We start from the raw sequence: 23,536 nt of genomic DNA on the forward strand, positions 1-23,536 counted from the left end.
GCTTCGAGGGATGCCTCCGGCCATCAGGGACCTACGGTGAAGACCACAGCGAATATATCCCCACCAGTCGATAAGGTGAACATCACTGAGAAGAATCCAGAGCTGGCCCGAATCCGAGAACAGATAGAAGCGTTGCAAAACAGCGTAGCAGAATTGTCCAACCATTTAACAGCGAGATACTCCTTGCCTAAACCAACCGTAACTGGGATTCCATCAACAAAGGAAAATGTAAGAGGGAACTGAGAGTAGCAGGGAGCCAGTCTCCGAATGTATATACACCTGTAATTTTAATTATTAACCTACGATAAGCTTATGGCAATTATTTATCCACTAATAACCAAACTCATTGGGAATGTGTAAGTACTGGGCCGATCATCTAGGAGCAATGTGATATGTACTATTACAACTTCCAAAAGCCGGATTATCTTTGAAGATATCAAAGTATGCCTCTTCATGAATCCAGTGGGACTAGCAGCGTTCTTAGGTATGGAACCTATCAAATACGGTTTATACCGAACGTAGCAGAAAAGTAACACCACTACAACGACTGAAAAAGAAAGGTGTAGTCTGGCAAGGGACTGAGATAGAACAAATTGCTCTTGGAAGGATCAAGCAGCTCCAGGTAAACGTAGTAAGGCTTCACATACCTAATCCGAATTATCCAGATACAGTTATTACCGAGGCAAGTGGCAACGTGTCACAGATTCAGAACGATCGGAAGTCCCATTGGCTTACACCAGTCGAGCATTTCAAAGGGGCCGAGCGGAACTACGCTATCCCAAAGAAAAAGAAAGTGCCTTGCAATCGTATATTCAGTCGAATAAATTCCGATATCACCTTCATTGGCAATGCTTCACAGTAGTTACCGATGCCTTAATCTGGCTGTCTAACCAGAAAATAAAACCCAAAAGTAGGTTGGTCCGATGGGCAGTTCAACTAAAAGAATGCAGCTTTGATGCAATCTATACACCGGGAAAATCCACCGAGAAGCGGACGCGCTATCACGCTCAGTTGAAGACTTGGGTACAGACAAAGCAATTCCGTTGAAAGTTCCTGACAATTTACCGGGCTTCTGGTAACGAGACGGACATGATTTTGTAAATATACTTTCTTTGTGTTTGTGTGAATATATTTCTTGTTGTACATACTTTTGATTTGCTTCTTATGTTTATTCATTATTTTATTATAGTAACCATTTAACTCCCTATTTTATTTATTTAATGTAACACTTAATTCTAATCTCAATTATTCTACCTAATTACCCCTAGACAGCTTAACCATAATTTAAAATCCCCATTACTTTACCATAATATTTAAAAAGTGTTACAACGTCTAATAAATTAGCGACGCTACTACACTTCCTAGTGTAAAATTCTCTATATTGGCGTAATAATTTATTTCTAGAGTCGCCAGCTTGTTCGCTCAGCATGCCTACTGGTTAAGTTGAATTTTGAATTATGTACTTCTTAGAGACGTTTTGACAGAATTAGTCAAAGAGTTGAGGATCAATAGGTAGACCACCGGAAATTGTGGACAGCATAACAAAAAGGTCATCTATTAGCCACTTTTCTAAGTTAAGGATTTCTGCAAATAAATTTCGATACTTCTGGAAGTATTGCCATCATTTGTTGTTCCACTGCCTCCAGATTTAGGAAAATTACCCTTAATCCCATTTCTTTCAGAAATCTAGTTTGAACACCTTTTCTTTGGGCATATATATATATTTTTTTCGGTTCCCTCAACCCTCCAACAATATAACCCTGGAAAATTCCTTTACCCAAGATGTAAGCAAAATTCAAAAAACCGTATCCACACGTGAAGTGAACTAATGCCATATTGCAAATTCTCGGGGTTTGGTTTAAACCTGACAGAAGAGTTTTCAAGGTTGTTGAACATTTTTAGTTGAGCGCCACAAAGAGGGCATGTTACCCGAGATTTAGTATTAGTGAAAATACTTAGTACTTTTCCACCAATCACGGTACAGTTCAAGTAAAAGTGATAAAACGCGTAATCATGCGCGTCAAAACAAAAGTCCGACTTTTTATATAAACAGATATAGCAGGATATTACATTTCTCCCTTCACGGGTAAAAAGAAAAAAAAACAGAAAAGAAATTTAGTAACTTGTAAACATATAATATATATCGTTGTTTTTTTTTTTTTTTTTTTAAGTTAAAAATGCTTCGGCGATCAGATATTTTGTCTTGGGCGTAAAACGATTCTTCCATTGCCATTCCTTTGTATTTCCGGTACGCTATTTTGACGGGGTGCTCTGGCGCGCGGTATTGCACCTTGAACTATCCGATTCTGTATAGGTGGAGGTATTGGAGGCTTGTGGCGTAGTTTCGCATTAATATTTTGATTGAAATCATTTTGATAAATGTCATCGTGCGGCTTCGTAGTTTGTGCTATAGGGAGAGACGATTTGAGAGGTTTTAATAGGGAACAGTTTCTAATCAGAAATTTTCCTTGGTTTTCAATTGTCACGCTCGAGCCTTTGATTTTGACTATTTTCCATGGTGTCGTATCGTAAAATGGGTCAAATTTGTTCCTTTGAATGAGCTTTGGTAGGACTTGATCCCCGAGACTGAACGTATGTGTAGATGTACGGTGATTGGTATCCGCTTTCTCCTTCATCCGGCTTTTGTTGAGCCCATCTTTGACTCTGACGGTTGCATCAAATGTTGGCGAGGCCTTTGGCACACCAGGTAGCTTGGTATTGATGTCGCGATTGAAGAATAACGTAGCCGGTGCTTTGCCTGTCGTCGGGTGTGCTGTAGCTCTAAAATTCATTAGGAAATTTGGGAGTATGTTTTGCCAGTTAGTCTGATCTATGATGGCAGTTCGTATAACTTTTGCCAACATGGGCATCTGTCGCTCAATAAGCCCGTTGGCCTGAGGCCAGCGTGGTGTTATCCGGTGGTGGGTGAACGCCAGTTCCTCGGAAAAACGTTTAAATTCGTCTCCATTGAAAGGAGGTCCGTTGTCACTTTTGACTAGCTTTGGAATACCAAACATTGAGAATATGTTTCGTAACGACTTAATAGTGGGTGTCGAAGATGTGGTTGAGAGGCTTATTGCAACCGGATATCTACTGTATTCGTCGGCGACTACTAAAAGGTAATCTCCGGAGGGTGTTGGTCCAAAAAAATCGATGGCTACAGAGTGCCATGGGTGTTCCGGGAGCGGAGTCATAGATATGGGTTGATGCTGGTGATGGGGAACTGTGGCTTGACAAGCTATGCAAGAGTCCAAACGCGTTTTTACTCTGTCATTCATGTTAGGAAACCACAGTTTGTCTCGAAGTGTCTGTTTCGTTCGCACGATTCCTGGGTGGCCTTCATGAGCGATTGTTATGGCTTGCTCGATTAAGCTTTGTGGCAAGATAATGCGGTCACCTCGAAATATGAGGCCGTCTTCTTCGGTTAGTTCATGGCGAATGATTTTGTATGCGTTCCAAGATTTTAGGTTGTCTCCCGTAAGGTGTGTTGTATGCCATAGCTTGTTATCATATAGAGCTTTAATGATTTCCAGCAGTACTTCATCGTGCGAGATTTCTTCACGTACTTTATTAAGATTTATAGCACCAAGAGATATTGTTTGAGCTGACGCAACTAATGAGCAATGTTTGTTGTCTATAGTTGAAAGTTGCGGGTGGCGCGATAAGTAGTCCGCTGGGTTGGATTTTCCTGTTTGGTATGAGGTTGTGAAAGTATAGTGTTGTAAGCGCAGAATCCAACGCTGAATACGGGACGAGGTAAGGGTTCTTGGGTTGTTGAAAATGGTCACAAGGGGGTTGTGGTCAGTAAGTACGTGAAAGTTTGATCCGTTAAGGTAAATGTCAAAATGTTCGCAACCAAAAACAATGGCGAGAGCTTCGCGTTCGATTTGAGAGTAGCGTTTTTCCGTATTGTTGAAAATAGTAATTTCTTAATTGATTAATCATTCCTTGCTATGACCTCACAATCATTAACCCTAGGGTGGCGCCATCTAGTGGCGACATTATCACATTAAAGATGACTAATGTTTATTATTACTAATGAGTTAGTTGTCAAGGAGAACTTCAGCTGACAGGGTGTGATGAATTAGCTTCCCCAAATACATTAACTAGAACATAGGCCTTTGTGGTCTTGTAAATATGTATAGTAATTTTAACTTTAACCTTAACGAAATACAATAATAAATCAGTTTATGTAAATCAGGTGTGATTTATTCAACTACTTTCCAACATGGTAGCAGAGCGTGGTTTAAAAGGCAAAGAAGATTAAAGGAAAGTAGATGGAATATTTTTGTTTTTGGAATTTTGCCACTAAGGCCAAGGCTTAAAAAAATAGACGAAAAATCCAATATGGCGGAGGGCAGACATGAGTCATCTTTGGCAACTAGTTTCACTTTTGACAAGCTTAATGATGAGAATTATAGTCAATGGAAGGCTGATATGAAGATGGTGTTATGTGAATATAGTCTATGGGGAATTATAGATGGATCAGACATTGAACCAACTGGTGAAGGTGTTAAACCAGAAGAGAAGGCAAGATACATAGATAGGAAATAAAGAGCCCTTTCTAGAATTTATTTAGCTGTTGATAATCAACATAAGAAAATTATTGGCAATTGTGATACTGCCAAAGAAGCTTGGGATATCTTATCTGATACCCACGAACCCAAGTCAAGGGCACGCATTGCGGCGTTGCGGTCAGAATTTCTTAGTTTGAAATATAGCCCTCCAGAATCAATGTCTGCCTACATAGCCAGAGTCATTAGTACTGCCGACCAACTGGAAAAGGCTGGAAAGAAATTAGGCAATGATGAAATTGCATATCAACTAATTCACAGGTTACCACCCCAGTACGAAAATACTGTAGTACGAGCATATGCATTGGACGATAAAGAATTCACACCAAAGAATGTTAAGCTACTATTAATCTCAGAATATGAGAGACAGAAACAGGTCGCTTTGGAAGAGTCTGTTGAGTTACATAATCATTCTAGTTTCACATCAAGAGCAAGATCTAATAGAAGAAATTTTAAAAGAGGTCCATCCCAACAGAGGGGACCTGAATGTTTTACTTGCCATAGAATGGGTCATATTTCTCGTGAATGCCCAGTTAACCGTGAGGGAATAACTTGCTCAAATTGTAACGGACGGGGACATAAGGCACAAGATTGCCGATTTGATCAAAGAAGTAATGCTAACCGTAGAGTTTATACCCGGAATAGAAGAAGTGTAGCCCAATCTTTTTATGCATCTGCAACATGTATGGTGGCAATCAGCGAGAGAGACACCTTTGCATATGACTCCGCAGCAACGCACCATTTCTGCAACAGGAAAGAATGGTTCTATAACTATACGGAAATGGATTCACCAATTGACATTGCGCAGGGAACTGCAAAAGCTGTCGGAACGGGAGATATTGCAATAATGGTGAAATGTCACGGCACCGAGAATTTAGTTTACCTGAGGAATGTTATATATGTACCAAAGTATACCAGAAATCTACTGTCTGCAAGGAAAGTAGATGAGTCGGGTTTTTCAGCAGTCATTGAGAAAAAGCGTATAACCGTATATGATAAACAAGATAAAGAATATATGACAGCACACTTATCAGATAGTAACCTGTATATCCTGGATGGCTACGTGGTAACTGACCTGGAAGAAATCCCACCACTGGAAGAAAAGCGAAGTTTTATAAGTAATGCAGGTGAGACAGAGTTGTGGCATCAGCGCCTTGGACATCCGAACATCCAAAGAATCAAAGAATTAGAACATCATCATATGGTAGAAGGACTACCTACTATCAATAAGGACATGGAGCAATGCATACCATGCAGATTATCAAAAGCTACCAAAGCAACATCAAAAGAAGTAGCTGAGATAACAACTAGCCAAACCTTACAGCTTGTACATAGCGATGTGTGGGGACCAGCTCCTGTAGAATCTCAAGGGGGTGCGCGCTATTATGTAAGCTTTGTTGATGACTATTCCCGGAAAGTTAAAGTTTATACGATGTATAACAAGAATGAAGTTTTCAAAAAGTTCAAGATATATCAAGCGTGGGCGGAAAGACAAACCGGCAATAAGTTGAAAAGGCTTCGAACTGACAATGGGATGGAGTTTTGTGCTCATGTTTTTGAAAGCCATTGCATAGCTGATGGAATCCAGCTTGAAAGAACCAATACGTACACTCCATCAATGAATGGTGTAGCCGAGCGGATGAACAGAACCCTAATAGAAGGAGTAAGAACCCTACTCGAAGATGCAAAATTACCACAGAACCTATGGGGAGAAGCAGTAGTATGCCAAGCATACCTAACAAATAGACTACCGCATTCAAAGATAGATAGAATAGTTCCCGAAGAACGCTGGTCACATAGGAAACCATCAGTTCGCCATTTAAAGAGGTATGGATGTTTGTCATTTGCATACATTCCGAAACCACATAGAAGTAAATTGAATCGAAGTGGAAAGATGGGTGTTATGGTTGGATATGCGTTACGTACAAAAGGTTTTCGCATTTGGTATCCGAATGAACGCAGGGTTATTGAACTGAAACATGTTCGCTTTGATGAATCGAAGCTGGGACTTGAAACTATAACAGAGACTAAAGATCAAGTATTCCAAGTCAATGAGAGCTGGCCAGAAATATATGTCGAAAATGGAAATAAATTAACCCACTCCGAAGTAGAAATAAATAAGCAAGAGAACACTAACGGACACCAAACAATCCCAAGCATGAAAGAGTCAAACATCTCTGACTCGGGCAGTAATGTTAGTGAAGACGAAGAGGAGAGTGGACAAGTGACATTTGAATTACCGAAACCTTCTAAAAGGGTGAACATGCAAGACTGGACACGAACTGAAAAAACAAGGACAACAGGAGATCGCACGGACGTTTATTATAAAAAAGGAAATATCACCCTTCGATCCCGCAATGATGTTGTCAAACACTATGAGGGTAGTGACGAAATATACGACCCAACCCTATTCGATTTCAGACCAACAAACAGGAAGACAACTGACAAGATGGAGTGTCATTGTCTAGAAATACCAAATTCGTATGAAGAGGCCATGAAAAGTACAGAGAGTCACAAATGGGAAGAAGCGATGCAAATGGAATATGACATGATAAAGGAAAGAGAAGTTTGGAGTCTAGTACAAAAACCCAAGGATAGAAAAATCATAGGAAGTAAATGGATATATGCCATTAAATGCAAAGCAGATGGTACTATTGCACGTTTCAAAGCCCGATTGGTAGCCCAAGGGTTCACTCAACAATTTGGTCAAGATTTCACCCACACCTATGCACCAGTAGTTAATTTCACGCTAATTCGATTACTCCTACTTTTATTTGCTGTCACATTGGGCTGGAGCCATAGACATCTAGATGTAAAAGGGGCCTATCTCTATGGTACCCTAGAAGAGGACATATTTATTGCACAACCAAAGGGATTTGAAGTTCCAGGGAAAAACAACTATGTCTGGCATTTACGCAAGGCAATATATGGACTGAAACAGAGTGGGAGGCGATGGTTTACGGAGCTCGATTCTACATTACTCAAACTGGGACTACAGAGACTCAAATGGTGTAATTGTATATACACTCTTGGCGTAAATGGCATCGTGATAGTCTATGTTGATGACATTATTATCTTGGCCAGAAATTTAACCACAATGGAGGAAATAATACAGATGTTAAGTACCAATTTTGAAATAACCGATTTAGGAGAACTAAGGTATTTCCTTGGTATCGAATTTGACTGGCTTAAGGATGGAAAAATGAAAATACACCAAGGAGCATACATTAAAAAAATTGCCAAAGAATACAACTTAGAATCAGATCTGAGTATGAAAATTCCATTATCACCTGGTGTATCATTGACAAAAAGAGACTGTACACCAGGCGGAAATCTTGAAACTCCTTATCGAAAGATTATTGGCATATTGTCGTACATATCTCAACGTACACGACCATATATTGCATTCATTGTTGGAACTTTAGCCAGGTTTTCATCAGCACCTGGACAGAAGCACTATAGCTACGCCATGCGCGTATTGCAGTATGTCTGCTCCACCATGGATTATGGACTTAATTATCACGCCGTAAATAACGATTGCTGTCGACTTGAAGCTCACTCTGATGCTTCATTCGCATCTGATGAAGATGACCGGAAATCCACCAGCGGCCTACTAATTCATATACTGGGTAATCCAGTGTGCTGGAGGTCAGCGAAACAAGAGACTGTTGCGTTGGCCAGCATGGAATCTGAATATATTGCACTTGCGGAAACCGCAAAGGAACTTATATGGTTACAGAACATTTTGTGTGAGATTAACCCACTGTTTAATCATACTAAAGATTTTCAGAACCCATTGTTAAAGTGCGATAATCAATCTGCGATATGTTTCTCTGAAAATCGCATTGAAAATAATAGAACTAAACACATTGATATTAAACACCATTTTGTAAGAGATAGTTTAGAAAAGAATTTATTTAATTTAGAGTTTGTACCCACTAACGATAACCTTGCCGATATGTTTACGAAATTATTACCCCGAAGAAAGGTCATTGATATTTGTATGAAAATTAGATTAATTTAAACCTGTATTGAATTAACAAATTACGGGGGAGTGTTGAAAATAGTAATTTCTTAATTGATTAATCATTCCTTGCTATGACCTCACAATCATTAACCCTAGGGTGGCGCCATCTAGTGGCGACATTATCACATTAAAGATGACTAATGTTTATTATTACTAATGAGTTAGTTGTCAAGGAGAACTTGAGCTGACAGGGTGTGATGTTTTAGCTTCCCCAAATACATTAACTAGAACATAGGCCTTTGTGGTCTTGTAAATATGTATAGTAATTTTAACTTTAACCTTAACGAAATACAATAATAAATCAGTTTATGTAAATCAGGTGTGATTTATTCAACTACTTTCCAACACGTATCAGTAAGGGATCGGCTCGCGAATGCTACGATGTGCTCGTGACCCTCGTGGTCATGTTGGACCAGGATTGCTCCTAGGCCAACTGGACTACCATCAACAATGACAGCTGTTTGTTTTGCTGGGTCAAAGTATTTGAGGGTGGTACAATTCTTCAGATTCACCTTGATGTTATCCATTGTTGTTTGATGCGTGGAGGTCCATATCCAATCCGTGTCTTTTTTAAGCAGGTTTCTCAGTGGTTCGGTTAAAGTAGCGTAGTTGGATAAAAATCTGGCGCAGTAGTTGACTAGGCCTAGGAAACTTCGAAATTCGCTGACGTTTCGGGGTGCTGGAAGACACGCTAGGGCTTCAATTTTTTTGGGGACGGGTTTAATACCGTCGCTTCCAAATACATGCCCAAAGAAAACTAAGTTAGTTTTGGCGAATTCGCATTTGTCTTTGTTGAGAGTTAACCCCGCGTCTGAAAGTCGCTTTAAGACCTGCTGTAGTTTTTTAGCATGGTCGGCTGGACTACTGCCTCCAATTAGGATGTCATCACTTGTGTTAAGTGTATTTTTGATGCCGGAAATAGTCTCTTCAATGGCTTTTTGGAAGATTTCCGCTGCTGAGTTAGCCCCAAAAATAAGGCGTTTGTAACGAAACGGTCCCAAGTGCGTAGAAAAGGTAGTAATATAACGGGATTCGTCGTCGAGTTCAATTTGGTGATAACCCTTATTAAGATCGAGGCGGGTAAAGATTTTCATGCCATTCATGGCGAGTATGATGTCGTCCATTTTTGGAGGTATATGACGTTCCCGAATGATGGCACGATTCGGCAGACGCATGTCAACGCAAATCCTAATTTCCGCGCTATTTTTCTTTGGTACTAGAACAAGTGGAGATAGCCATGAAGTGGGGCCAGTAGCGGGTTCGATAATGTCAGATTGAATTAAACCGTCGATCTCTTTTTTGACGAGTTCTCGTAGATGAAACGGGATACGTTGATGGCGTATAGCGGTTGGTGGTACGTTGGGGTCAATGTGAAAGTGAGCTTTGTAGTTTTTCATTTTTCCAAGCCCCATGAACAAGTGGTGATACTCCTTCACGACTGACAAGTAATTAAGGGACTGTATCGTGGATATGGAAGGTAGCGTTGGCAAAAGATTAAGGTGTCGAAGAGTTGAAGCGCCAATTATGTTGAAAGCAGTTTTCGAGGGATCTAAAACATGGAAAACAGCGTCAGCTTTTTGATCGTTGTACATGATGGTGGACTCGAAGGTCCCAAGCAGTGGTAAGGGTTCCTTTGATGCGAAAGGGTAAACTTTTAAAGTTGATTCTTCAAGATTTGGCAGTGGGCTCATTTTTCGGTATGTGGTATAGTTTATAATGTTTACTGAAGCACCCGTGTCAATAAGTGCTTCCATGACATTTCCACGGATATCAAAAATCTGAATAAGTTCAGATTTGTCAGTAAGCCGATTAGGCACGAGTTGGTTGGTAGTTAGAGTATGGAGGGTCCCTTCCTGTTGAAGCCCTTCGTTGCCATCATCATATTCATCGCTCAGAAATGGGACTTGAGCATGCTCGGAGGCCCCTGAATAAAGAGCATTAGCAACGTAATGGGATGGCTGTTTGTTCGTTTCGGTTTGCTTTTGACGGCATAGAGCTTCGAAATGGCCTAGCCTTCCACACCAAGTGCAACTCGCATTTCTAGCTGGACAGCTATAACGTCCTTGTGGGTGCGGGAATAATCCAGCACAATTAAAACAATTGAGAGGCGGTTGTGAGTGATCAGAATGAGGAGTCGGGTAGCGCCATCCAGAAGCATTTGATGGAGTCGGTTGATTTTGTGCCGATGGATTGCGGCTACGGCATTGTTGGCTAGAAGGCTGCTGTCGACCAGAATGAGTGGGTATGAATGAATTTTTTAGAGCATTTAGGTCTGTGGAAGGCTGCGTATCTCGATTTTCCATTTTCATAGCTTGTATGTTGGCTTGTTCGTAAGATCGTGCTAGCGCTAATAGCTCGTTGAGTGTGATATTTGGATCACGAAGTGCCTGTCGACGCAGTTGATTGGAGTTGCAGTTTTGAATGATGTGTCGCATAATCTCGGTGTCCGCATCAGCGAAATCACACGTTTTTGATAAAGTGCGTAGGTGGGTTTGGAATTCGTCAATGGTTTCAGACGCACCTTGTTTAGCTTGACGAAAATTGAAAACTTCGTAGGTAGTGTGGCGATGTGGTAGAAAATGTGCAGTAAGTGCTTGGACTGCTAGATCGTACACGTCTGGGGCTTGTACACCAGCTTGCGCCTGTGGAGGTATAATGGTTAGAGTGTCGAAAACGTCTTGGACTTCTTCTCCGGCATAATGTAAAAGCATGGATTTTTTTCTCGTCGGGTCATTGACTGCGAAGGCGTCCAGGAAAGTAGTGAAACGGCGTAACCACTTCTCCCATCGAGTTGCGACGTTTTCTCTATTTTCCTGGATTGAAAATGGTGGGAAATTGGGCGTTAGGAAGGCCATTTTCCGTTAGGCTTAGACGAAAATGCTGTAAATTATTTGAGCTGTTTCAAAAATGATTTGAAAACGAGCGCGTGTTGAGGTTCGCGACTGAAATAAAAATTCTTGAAGTTCGTTAAAGTTAGGGTTAGCTTGAACTCCGAAGATTAGTATACGTGAGTGTCCTTGTTTTAGTGATTTCCCGCTGTTTAGAAGATAAATCGTTGAGCGTGGGGTTCGAAGGTATCTCCGTCGCCAATTTCGTGTCTTCCGATGGTCGTGTTGAGTGTGGTATTAAGCTAATAGTACGCAAATTGAAGAGACTTAAATTTTATTGTGACTACTACATTCCTGGCTTCTAAAAACCCACAAAACTAATTCTTTCTTTTTTCAAAACCTCTGCGCGTTCATATCCGCGCGTGATAAAACGCGTAATCATGCGCGTCAAAACAAAAGTCCGACTTTTTATATAAACAGATATAGCAGGATATTACAGTAGGTACGTTTAATTCAAGTTCTTTGTCACAGGTCAATTCTTGAAGATTTTCTATTTCCGAGTCCACTGATTTTTTTTCAGCCAGTATAGTTTCTTTAGATTCCTTCAAGAACTTCAAAGAAATAGGTCGACAGTAACGAACCGACTGAGGCACAGGGTTTTGCCATAGTACTACGTCTAATGATTTTAGCTGAAGTGGAGTGACAGTGGTCGCTAGCAAAGAATTAAGATCAAAAGATTCATTACCAGTGTGGATTTGTTTGTTGGCCCCCAGGAGCGACCAAAACCAAATCGAGAATTTTCATTGACATAGACTTAGAATAATGGTTATATACTTCACGCTGTATTTCGAGAATTCTTTTAGCGGTATGGTGCAGTAGATAGTTAAGAGAAACCGCTATACGAATCTCACTGACCAACAAGGATCCTTGAGGATAACATTTTTTTCCAGCTTGAGCTACCAATGTATAACAAGGGTATAATTCAAATCCGCGACTAATAGCACCTTTCCTTAAAATTATGTAGTGTTATAATATTACTTCTCAATAAAGATCATGTACTCAACATAACTAAATATTTATTTAAAATAACTAAAATTAAACTACATAAAAATTTAGTATCTCAACTGAACCGTGCCAAAATAGAGAGTGAGTTGTAAACTTTTAGAAACGTGATTTAACAGACAACGTTCTTTTTGACGTCACACCAAAGACCATATATTTTTTTAGGACTCCATTTATGGCAAATCTACATCTACCCTACAACACTCCCCCTATTTGACTTAAATGAAAACTTGTCAACTGCCATATACAATCAATAATTAATTCGTTAAATATTATCAAAATCTGTTCTATGAAGTACTTTTGTAAACACATCCGCTACGTTATTCTTAGACGTTACATGCTTCAACTCAAACAAACCATCCGCTAACTTCTCTCGAACAAAATGTGTTTAGACTTTTGATTTTCTATATAGTTAGACGCAAAATATATGGCTGACTGGTTATCACAAAATATTAAAGGTTTCAAGAATTTCACATTAAACAATTTTACTTCATTAATAATCGGTACCAAATATAATAGTTCCTTCACAGCTTCTGATAAAGCCACATATTCCGCTTCCATCGTCGAGAGTGATACCGACTGCTGTTTCATGGCTCGCCAGAAAACGGGTGAATCCCCAAGGTAAACCAGGTAACCACAGTTTGAGCGTCTAGTGTCTCTGTCCTAAGCCCAATCACTGTCTGAATAAATTGTAATATCACAAGACTGCCCACGTTTGTATGTTAGACCATAGCTTGATGTTGTGAGAACATAACGCACTAGTTGGCACAATCGTTGCCAATGTATTAGAGCGGGATTACTCGAATACTGTGATAGTGAAGTTACTACAAACAGGATGTCAGGTCTTGTCCGTAATGCCACATAAAGTAACGAACCAATGAGAGATTTATACGGATATCTCTTCATATCCTCCTGTTCCTCCGCTGTCATTGGGCAATCTGCCTTTGACAAAACTGTGCCAGCCACCATTGGCAAATTGACCGGTGTGTCAGCCCTGATATTGAAATGCTCTCCTATCTTCTTTATATAACTCTCCTGATGCATCTTTAAATCTCCCTCTTGGTTTATTATGAACTCCACGCCCAAAACTTTCCGGAGCGGACCCAAGCATTTCAATTCATATTTCAATGATAGCTTTAGATAAACCTCCTTTAAGACCTCATCGTTAATGGCAAGTATAATCAGATCGTCAACATATACAAGCACCACGGCTTTGTATGGTATAAAATATATGCAGTTAGCTCCTAGAAATTTCCTGAAGCCTAATGTGGTAAAAGCCCTGTCCAGCTCCGTAAACCAACATCGCCCACTCTGCTGTAATCCATAAAAGGCTTTCTTAAGCTTTAAACAATGTGTGCTTGTATCTCCCTGTTCAAATCCTGGTATCTGCTTCATGTAGATCTCTTGGTCCAATGTTCCATATAAATATGCGTTTTTGACGTACAAATGACTGTGCACCCATCCCAGTGCAATAACGAAAAGTGCATTAAATAAGCGTACAAGCGAAAATCCAATTACGGGTGAAAAAGTGTCTTCATAATCGACCCCTGCCTTTTGGCTGAAACCCTGAGCGACAATCCTTGCTTTATACCGGATGATCTGGCCATCAGGGTTTTTCTTCAAAGTGTAAATCCATTTACAACCAATAATCTTCTTTTCTTCTGGAATTTCAACAAACTCTGTTACTTCACGCGCTGCCAAGGTAGACATCTCTTTCATAGCCAGTTGCCAGTCATTCTTCTGTGGTGATGACATAGCTTCCGAGTAATTATTTGGAACACATATATCCGTACAATGGGCCTCAAAGATACTGTCAATATCTTCCTGCATGATATCAGCCATCAAAGATGCGGTTACATTGGACCTTGAGAAATCAAACTCTTCTATTTTATTTGGCAAAGAAGTCTCCTTTAGATAACTAAGAACTTCATTCTTTGAACGTAATTTAGTACCGTCTGGTGAATAGTAATAAATGTCAGCTTGTCCTTCTGTTTTACCCGTTTGTCGGTATACCACTGTTCTGTTCCAACCCGCTGGAACTTTTGGATTCGTAGCACCTCCCTGTGCTCCTTGCGTATCTTCATTAGTGGCACCTCCCTGTGCTCCTTGTGTATCTTCAGTAGTGGCACCTCCCTGTGCTCCTTGTGTATCTTCAGTAGTGGCACCTCCCTGTGCTCCTTCTGTATCTTCTTCTCGGGGAATCGGCCGTTGAACGTGGATGTCTTCACCATCAGATTCGTCGTCTATTAGATCCAACTTAACGTGAGGTATGTCTTCAACATAGTGCCTGAAATAATCCATGCCTAGCTTGGACTCAATGAATGATACATGTTTGGTCTCTGCTATCTTCTTCTCTTGTGGGTACCAAACTCTATAGCCTTTTGTTGCAATAGCATACCCAACGAATACACCTGCCCGGGCTCTCGGGTGTAACTTACTTCGGCTTAGTTGTTTGGGAATATGCGTAAAAGCGAGGCAGCCAAAACGTCGTAAGTGAGCTGCACTTGGTGTACTTGCGACAAAAGGTTGAACCAGAACTTTGTCCACCAAGAGAGCATGGCGAGAGCGATTCTTTATATAAACCGCAGTATGGACGATCTCAGCCCATAAGTAGTGAGGCAACTTAGCATCTTCTAGCAGTGTACGAACAGTATTAATTAAAGTTCTATTTACCCGTTCTGCAACCCCGTTCATAGGCGGCGAATATGTGTTGGTCCGCTCGAGTTTAATGCCATTCTCCACGCAGAAATCGGAAAAATATCTAGCACAATACTCGAGCCCATTGTCGGTACGTAATATTTTGATTTTATTATTGGTCTGCTTTTCGACTAGACTCTTAAATCTTCTAAAATGATGAAACGCTTCATTCTTCGTTTTCATTGTATAAATCCAAATATGTCGACTAAAATCATCAATAAAAGTTACATAATACAAGGATCCACCTGCTGACGAAACTGGTGCAGGACCCCAGACATCAGAGTGAATTCGTTCCAAAACTTGAGTTGTACGAATTTCTCCAATACTCTTGTATGATGCTCGTGTACTCTTCCCCATTAAACACGATACGCAACTTCCTAATTCACCTGTCATCGTTCCCAAACCAGAAAGCAACTCATGAGAGGCCATATATTTTAGATCACCCTCGTTTAAATGACCAAGACGTTGGTGCCAAAGCTCCCTGCTGACGAAGCATATGCCTCTGGATTATGACTTCCTGAATCGTCAACTCCGATTACTATCGCATCCTCAATAGTGTAGAAATTATCATGCGTTAACGGTGCCTGGAATACAAATCTCCCTTGCTCATCGTAAACCGTAAATCTTGAATCTGCTGGGTTTAACCGTTTTAGAAATACTGAACAAATATCTCCGCGAAAACGAAACTTTCACTAACTAGGCACGTTTCAAAATGCTGGTCTACTTAACAAAAGTCTGCGGTGAATTATTGACCTTATCATGCTTTATTTTAAGCAACTTTTTTATTCATTTGAGTTTTAAAAAACTTCTTCAGTACTTTTTAAAATGTACGTCTAGTTTAGAATAGTCGATGGTGAATCATTGCTTTTAATCCCAAGCCACTATTTTTTGGACGCTTTATTCAAGTGATGACCCCCGTCATTTTCAGGTACTTTGAAAATTAATTGCTTAAAAGTTCCACGAGATACCAATCTGAAAATTTGGAAATGTACTGAGAAAATACTGATCAATTTTTCTACTAAATATTTAGCTGCGCATTCGAGCGTGATTTTGTAATATTTAGGGTTAAGGTTGGCTAAGTAGCCACCAGGTGGCGCTTTCGTCTCCAGAATACCATTTTCGAACTCCTCTCACCAAATCAGAGTGAAATATGTATAAATGTTAAAGGTAGATACGCTGTGGATTTTTGGCCGCAAATTTGGTCTCCCAGCACACTGTGCCCTGGGCTCTCTCACTCTCGTGAAATTTCCACTCCCCTGGCAATGGGCGCATGTGCAAACAGTTTTTGTCCCTAAAATGTTCCTCATGCATCAAGACTTGCGTTGCTCTTCAAGTTTTGTAACATTTTTTTTATATTCCCTGAACTTATAATGATACCTCGAAAGTATGGTGTCACCAAAAATTTTCCTCGCTCCGGGAAGGAGGTTGCAACCGATTTCGTAATACCCATCGTAGGGGTTAAACCTCCGACCTGAGCAAGGAAAAGACAGAATTGAGAACGCGACCAAGAAGACGCAATGCGGTTTTTAGATGGGTATGCGCACCGTGACTTTGGCCCTCTCGGACAAGCTTCAGCGAGACGGATATGATTTTGTAAATATATTTCTTTGTTGTACAAACCTTTGATTTGCTTCTTATGTTTATTCATTATTTTATTATAGTAACCATTTAACTCCCTATTTTATTTATTTAATGTAACACTTAATCCTAATCTCAATCATTCTAATTAATTAACCCTAGGCAACTTAACCATAAATTAAAATCCCCATTACTTTACCAAAATATAAGTGTTAATTTTTTTTTAAATTTCTTCTTTATAAACTGTTAACACAACACAGATTTGCATATTTTTATAATTAATTGATTACTACATGGTACTACTATATTTATACACACTATCATAGAATAAATACTAATTGGTGTTTCCATAAAATCAAAAAAATTTAAGCAATGTTTTTCTCCGCGTCACAAGCTTAAGCTTCTTAACAATTTATTGGCCCGCTCGTTTCGCATGTGGACTTCAAATTCCCAAATCTTTATCGAGTCCAGCACATCCAATCTTCAATAACTAAAGCTAGTGATGTAGAAAAACATTTAGACGTTACCTTCCATATTTTATAGAAACACCTTCTTGGAGGGTAATAATTTAATTCACTAATTTGAAATATCAAAACGTTTTACATGGAATTAATTGCAAAAATAAAACATTGATTGTATCTCACTTTTGAAAGTTTTAGATAAAATAATGAGACTTGCAGTTGAAGTGCTATGACGGCAGGATTAATTAACACAAGTTCTCTATATGACCCTAGTATTATCTAAAAATCTTCAAATAATTTTTTACATACTTGTAAATAGTGAAAATTGCAAGAACAGAATTCCTTCGAACATATGAATGTCTATGTTCGAGACAAGTTCGTATTGTTGGCATCAACGGCTCCAAGAGCTCAGGTTCTTTCAATTTACAAAGAAATCGTAATGTTGATCCACGAATGAATTCATTGGGATGTTGCAAATCCTACATTAAATGAACTTAATATTTTTAACAAGTAGGCACTATGGGGAAAAACAGTGTTAAGTTTGACTGATTTTTACATGTACTAGAATAAAAACCATTATATTTTAAACAATTATAATTTAAATAAAGTTAATGTAATTAACTTAAAGTCTAGGTCTTAATATTTTAATTATTACAACTAAATACCAACTTAAAGTAGTTTTTAGACAACTTATTTTTTGGTAAGGGGACTTGAACCCCTAAAATCAAGACTCGCACATGGCTACTATAAAGTCAATAAAGATCATTTTCGGAGATTGATGTTACAAACGGATACTTTTTTAAATTTTATACCACACTATATGTATGCAAGAAACTATGATGTACAAGTATTTAGCATATAATTGATAAATTTTGAATAATTTTTCAACGTCAGTACTCCTATATGCAATGTTTAAAAACATTTCTGAAAAAGGATATACGAAAGAAAATCTTAACAGTAAAAACGAGACAGCTCTGATGGAAATCATGAAATTTCCAGCACTATTTCAATATTGAATATTTTAGAAAATGTTTATTGATTACTGAAAATATTCAAAAATAAACTTTTTGAAATCAGAGAACCCCGGGACCATGTATGAAAATATAGAGGATATGGTAGACAACCCTTAGAAAAAAAAAGTTGGGACTTTAGTTGGTACACTCACTGCCATATAATAAATTGCCAAATTTCTGTATAGCTACCTTTCTGTACGCGTCACATACAAGTATCATTTCCTGTAAAAGTTTTCCATCAGGTGTTGTCTTGGGAACAATCTCCCAAAAGACCAGCAACAACTTTTTAATAGTGTGATCTTGTAGTGGCAACACAAATCGAATAATAGTCATTAAAAGAGAGGGATATTTTTCACCATTTAACATCAAATATATTGTTTTCTTCAGGGCTTCCATTTTGACTTTAATATCTCCCTTTTCTAAAATAAAAAGGTATTATATTACAACAACAACATTAAAAATACTACTACTAAAAGTTTTAACTTATCTGACTAATCTGCATTTAATTCGGCTTTTGCAAATAAGGATACAATGTATACTATTCTATATCTAGAAATTTGTATTTTAATTATATTTTTATCTTCTACAAGTTTAAAAAAAAATGTTGGTGGTTTACTTGGTCATAATGTGTTATTTTACACATTTTTAATAATATTTTCAATGTTTAACTTATTTAGGTCAGTAATTAAAATACTTTATTTGTCTAATTATTTAACTCATTTAAAACCCTTAGCGAGATGGATTTTGTAGGCTCTTTTTCTGACATTTCACTATAAAGGATCTTGTTTGTGCCAGGCAACACCGGAGGATTACCCTCCCTCCACACTACTCAATTTTGATGGCACATTTGAATTAACATGTGCCACCCCACCTTACATCTATTTAAAATGGAAGAGATTTCCCACCACCCTATGCCTATTCAGTATAACCACTTCTACATTAATCTACAGAAACAGACATACCAAGATCAGTACGGAGTTGCATTTCATTTGGAGGCTCCGCATCAGAGGGGATATTTATTAAAGTGTAACAGATTTGTTCAGACGATGCCATAATTAATGCCTGAAAAAATAAACAGGATATAAAAATTCATAACCACTGTACGAAAATGGATTGAACTTGAGAAATAGCTAAAAATTGTGTATTCAAATTCGGACTAAAATGAAACTAATGCAATCAGTCAAGTCATAGAAGTCAAACTTAAATTTGCATTTGTTTAATGTTGAATTACTTTTAAGAGATTTTTATACATTAGGAATGAAGTGTATTGTAGTATTGTAAGCCAAAATGAATTTTCTTGGTATTAAAACCATGCCCTGTAGCAAATTAGAGTCGGGCCGACGTCGGCAAAAGGTACTAAACACTAAAGTCGGCCGACCTTTGGATTTAGGGTCGAAATGTCCTAGGGGTAAAAGGGTCAGCCGCCCGCCTACAAAACGTCGACTCTCTACCGCCTTTTAATAGACCTAAGAACTGACTCCGAAACGACGTCATCCCGACTTAGAATATACTGTATAATTACGTCGAAACAACTTACTAATTGATATTTTAAGTGACTGAAAATGACCAAATAAAACCGTAAATATAGCTATATAAATAGCTATATACATGTATGTAGTTGGTGAAGTCCCATGAACGGGAGTGAAACAATGAATTTATTTCCGTCAATCGGAAAGCTCTTGAATCTAGAGTACAGAATTCTATAATTTCTTGGGGCTTAGTAAAAGTAACAAATAAATCTTCATTAATAATATCTTAGCCTAACATTTAGCTATACGAATGTAACCTACTTGAGCTGAGAGATTTTTAATAAGGAAACATTCTCAGATTGAATATATAATCTTTTTCGAAAAAATATAATACAGAAAGGAAGTTATTTTAAAAATATTTCAATTTGTTTTATTAAATCGCCAAAGTTTCACAGTTTTGAGCGATTAATTGGAAAATAAATGTTGGATATAAGTCAGCCGTTGCTCGGGCTATAAATGTGTCATGTCTTTTGCAAGTCTTGACAGCAATTCAAAGGCGGGTTTGGACTCTAAATAGTTCCAATGAAACTCTTAGAGTCGGCTAGTGGTTCAAAATGCTAGGTCGCTATACCAACTTTAAAAGCGACCGAAAACGTACTCACGAGGAATTCTCAAAAACGTTTAGGACTTTTTAAGTCTGTATTTGGACCAGGACCGAAAGGCGACTTTTCGACCAAAGCCCGACCTTAAATGGACTCTGTGCTACAGGGGTAATAATTAAATGTAAGGTCTACTTTAAGTCGGATAATGGTCGGCATACCAACCATAAATAGTCCCAAAAAAGGATTTACGGTTTTAGTGTCGAAAAACGTTCGGACGTTTTTAGGTCGGCCTTTTGTCGTTGACTATAAAGCGACTCTTCGACCGTACCCAGACCCTAAAACGACTTTTACGGTCACCGAAATACCACGTAAACATTAGGCATGAGGGGGCGAACTCGTTGCTGGCAACCGAGAGTATCTTAAAACTTGTCTTCCTTCAGAAAGAGAGAGAGAAGACTCCACCTTTCAGGACACACGTTCCTTTTTATAACCAACCGGTGGTCAACTAGGACCCATGGCGGTAGAGTTTGCCATCCCATGTTAGGAAAGCATTCGCCGAATATTGGCGTTAGTACATGTGGTGCAATAGTAAATGAGACCAGAGCAGTATTTCGTGTGAGCCAGAGCCATGGCGAATATAATAAAAGCCTTGTTACAGACTGACAAACAAAATTTCGAATAATAAGATGTCAAGTCCCAAGACTACTACTATTACTTATATTATTGTTTTAACTCTTTATTCATTTTTGTATTTTTAAGACTTAAAACATTACAATTATGACCCGCTAGGCTCGGAAGTCATCTTAAGCTTCGTAGCTAGTGTCCTTGGGTTCATGCCACGCAAGCCAATAGCTACAGGCCCATAACTCCCACATATTGACTATATAATAATAATTTTAGGATCGACGCAAAAAAATAAGAGATGGTAATAGATGGTTAAAGAAATGGGGGTGGAATTATTAAAGGGATCCATCACTCACCACAGGGAGAGGCATAGGGGTAACATAAAATCCAGACTTGCAGTGTGCTTCAAAACCAGTTTTTTTGTGACCCCTATGCCTTCCCCTGTTGTGAGTGAGGGATCCTTTTAACTGTCTCTGCTCGTTTAAAACAGTTGCACTATCTGGTTGATGTTTGATCATGTGCAGAGACCGTTTTTTGGCTATCGCTGAGAATCAAATATCTCTGATAGACATAACTTATGATCCCATTATATTTTGGAAAATAAGGCTTGAAAAATTGCTCGTAAAAATAGAAACTCTTACTTTTAACTTATTAAATTAAAAATCAAATTATTAATTTGATTATTCATCAGTGACTATTGAAGTCGCAAAGACCTTTTTCCTACCCATTTTTTCCCTTTTGCAATTCAAATTCAGAAGTTGAATTCGTCATCTACCTTTAAACTGTAACTTTGAGCAGTAAGTAAACCAAATAGAGAAGTGTTCCTAAGTATTAATAAGAGTTTCAATAACCGCACCGCCATTTATCGGCTCTAAACATAACTATTAGGATGGCATTTTTCACAACAAAGGGAAGCCTAAGCTGAAGTCGTAGGTCACTGAGGTATCACATTAAAGTACCATTTTCGTACTTCCTTGTCTGCTTTTTTGTCTAACTGATTACGATGGATTGGAATAACGACTTTCAATATTGTGAAAATTGGAATTAGATAAAATCAAGTGACTGATGACCAAACACTTACACAGATCCAAGCGATAATTTTTTTGAATTATAGGAACTAAACCCAAAAAATATGATTTTGTGTTTTGGTTGTTTTTAAAAATCATGTTCCATAAGAATGCCATAAAGGGGGTGATGCTCTCGGGAAGATTGTTGGGGGACACTCACAGCAAAGCTGCTTCTGCCCAGGGAATGAGAGACCCTTTATCTATTAAAGCGATCTTTCTCTTTTTTTAGTGCTAAATCGTTTAAGATTTTGTACAGTGCTTATGTCCGTCCTCATCTCGACTATTGCTCAAGCATTTGGTGTCCTCATCTTGTTAAAGACGTTGATAGATTGTAACGGGTGCAGAGGAAAGCCACGAAACTTGTCCCGGGTTTGCCTTCGAACTGACCTCATTGAAACTTTTAAGATTTCCATGGTTTCTATGACTTAACGGCCGACCAGTTCTTTACAATTAAGTGGTCTGGTCAAAAAGCACCAACCCTGTACAAAATCAGGTGCCGCTATATATCCAGACGGGTCTTTTTCACTCAACGTATTTTAACCACTGGAATGAGCTCCCCTCTGCCGTCAAAACTAAATCCTCGGTTGGTTCATTTAAATAACGTTTGGACAAGTTTCGGGGCTGGACCTTCTAGTCATTCCCCATTTCCCCTTGTTATTACAGGGTTGGCAAAAAAACGGCATTTTTAAAAATTGTAAAATCCAGTATGGTTAAATCCGGCTGTAACTGGTAGTTTAAACCGGTTAAAACCATTAATAAAAAATGATCAAATTGCTTATATCAAGCCCTCATTGCTCAAATTTCCCGATTTAAAAATTACGTGCTTGCGCGTGACAGTACCTTTACATTCTTAGGTATAGCAGACTTATTTACCCGCTTTTATACCCTTAAGCTTGTTTTCCACTGGCACGCGCAACGACACGTTTCTCAGCTTTGAAACGTTGAAACATTTTTAAGCGCGTAAAGAAAATAACATGATGACGCGCGCTAGTGGAAAACAAGCTTAACATGGCAGCGTATTTTCACGCGCAAAATTAATTTTAAGATACCCTAATTGCTTATATGTTAGCTCTCATTACTCGCGACAAAAAGTGAAGGTTAAGTTTTGTCAATGTTTCTAATTTCTCAACTTCTTTTATAAAAAAAAAAGTGGTTTTAACCATGGATTTTATTTGGTGGTTAAAGCCGGCTTAAACCAGGGTGGTTTAACCCAGTCTGGCTGGCTCTTGTCAACCCTGCTTGTAAATATCTGAATTAGTTTTATATTTTTGTATAGTGTGTTGTACTATTTACCGCTTAATCTCTTTAGCTTCCTCAATTCACCTGTTCTTGTATGTACATAATTTTTATACTGTTCCGCTTAGTTTTCTTATTATCCGTATTATTTCACGTCTCATCAACCCCTTGCCCACTTTGTTTATTTTTTATCTATATATCTGTCTTGTGTTGGTAATGTTGGTTGGTATTATTTTGTTTTATGTTAATATTGTTTTTGAATGCTTGGTGTACGTAATATAAGTGCGTACTCAGGAGC

At 38.6% G+C, this 23,536-nt stretch overlaps 1 protein-coding gene across 2 annotated transcripts in view; it reads right to left on the reverse strand.

The window, feature by feature from the left end:
* betaCOP (coatomer subunit beta) overlaps positions 1-23,536 on the reverse strand; it is a 47,497-nt gene that overhangs the window by 22,910 nt on the left and 1,051 nt on the right. For both annotated transcript variants that reach the window (XM_090166431.1, XM_090166430.1), the window contains exons 2-4: positions 19,203-19,302; positions 18,430-18,659; positions 17,537-17,706 (exon numbers count right to left, since the gene is read on the reverse strand). In XM_090166431.1, the coding sequence (XP_090022557.1) occupies positions 17,537-17,706; positions 18,430-18,659; positions 19,203-19,293 (491 nt within the window). In that variant the 5' untranslated portion in view covers positions 19,294-19,302. The remainder of the gene's footprint in view (positions 1-17,536; positions 17,707-18,429; positions 18,660-19,202; positions 19,303-23,536) is intronic.

The sequence above is a fragment of the Leiobunum rupestre genome, chromosome 2 (genome assembly GCF_980474605.1).
Source record: "Leiobunum rupestre chromosome 2, qqLeiRupe1.1.hap1, whole genome shotgun sequence".
Lineage (NCBI taxonomy): Eukaryota > Metazoa > Arthropoda > Arachnida > Opiliones > Sclerosomatidae > Leiobunum > Leiobunum rupestre.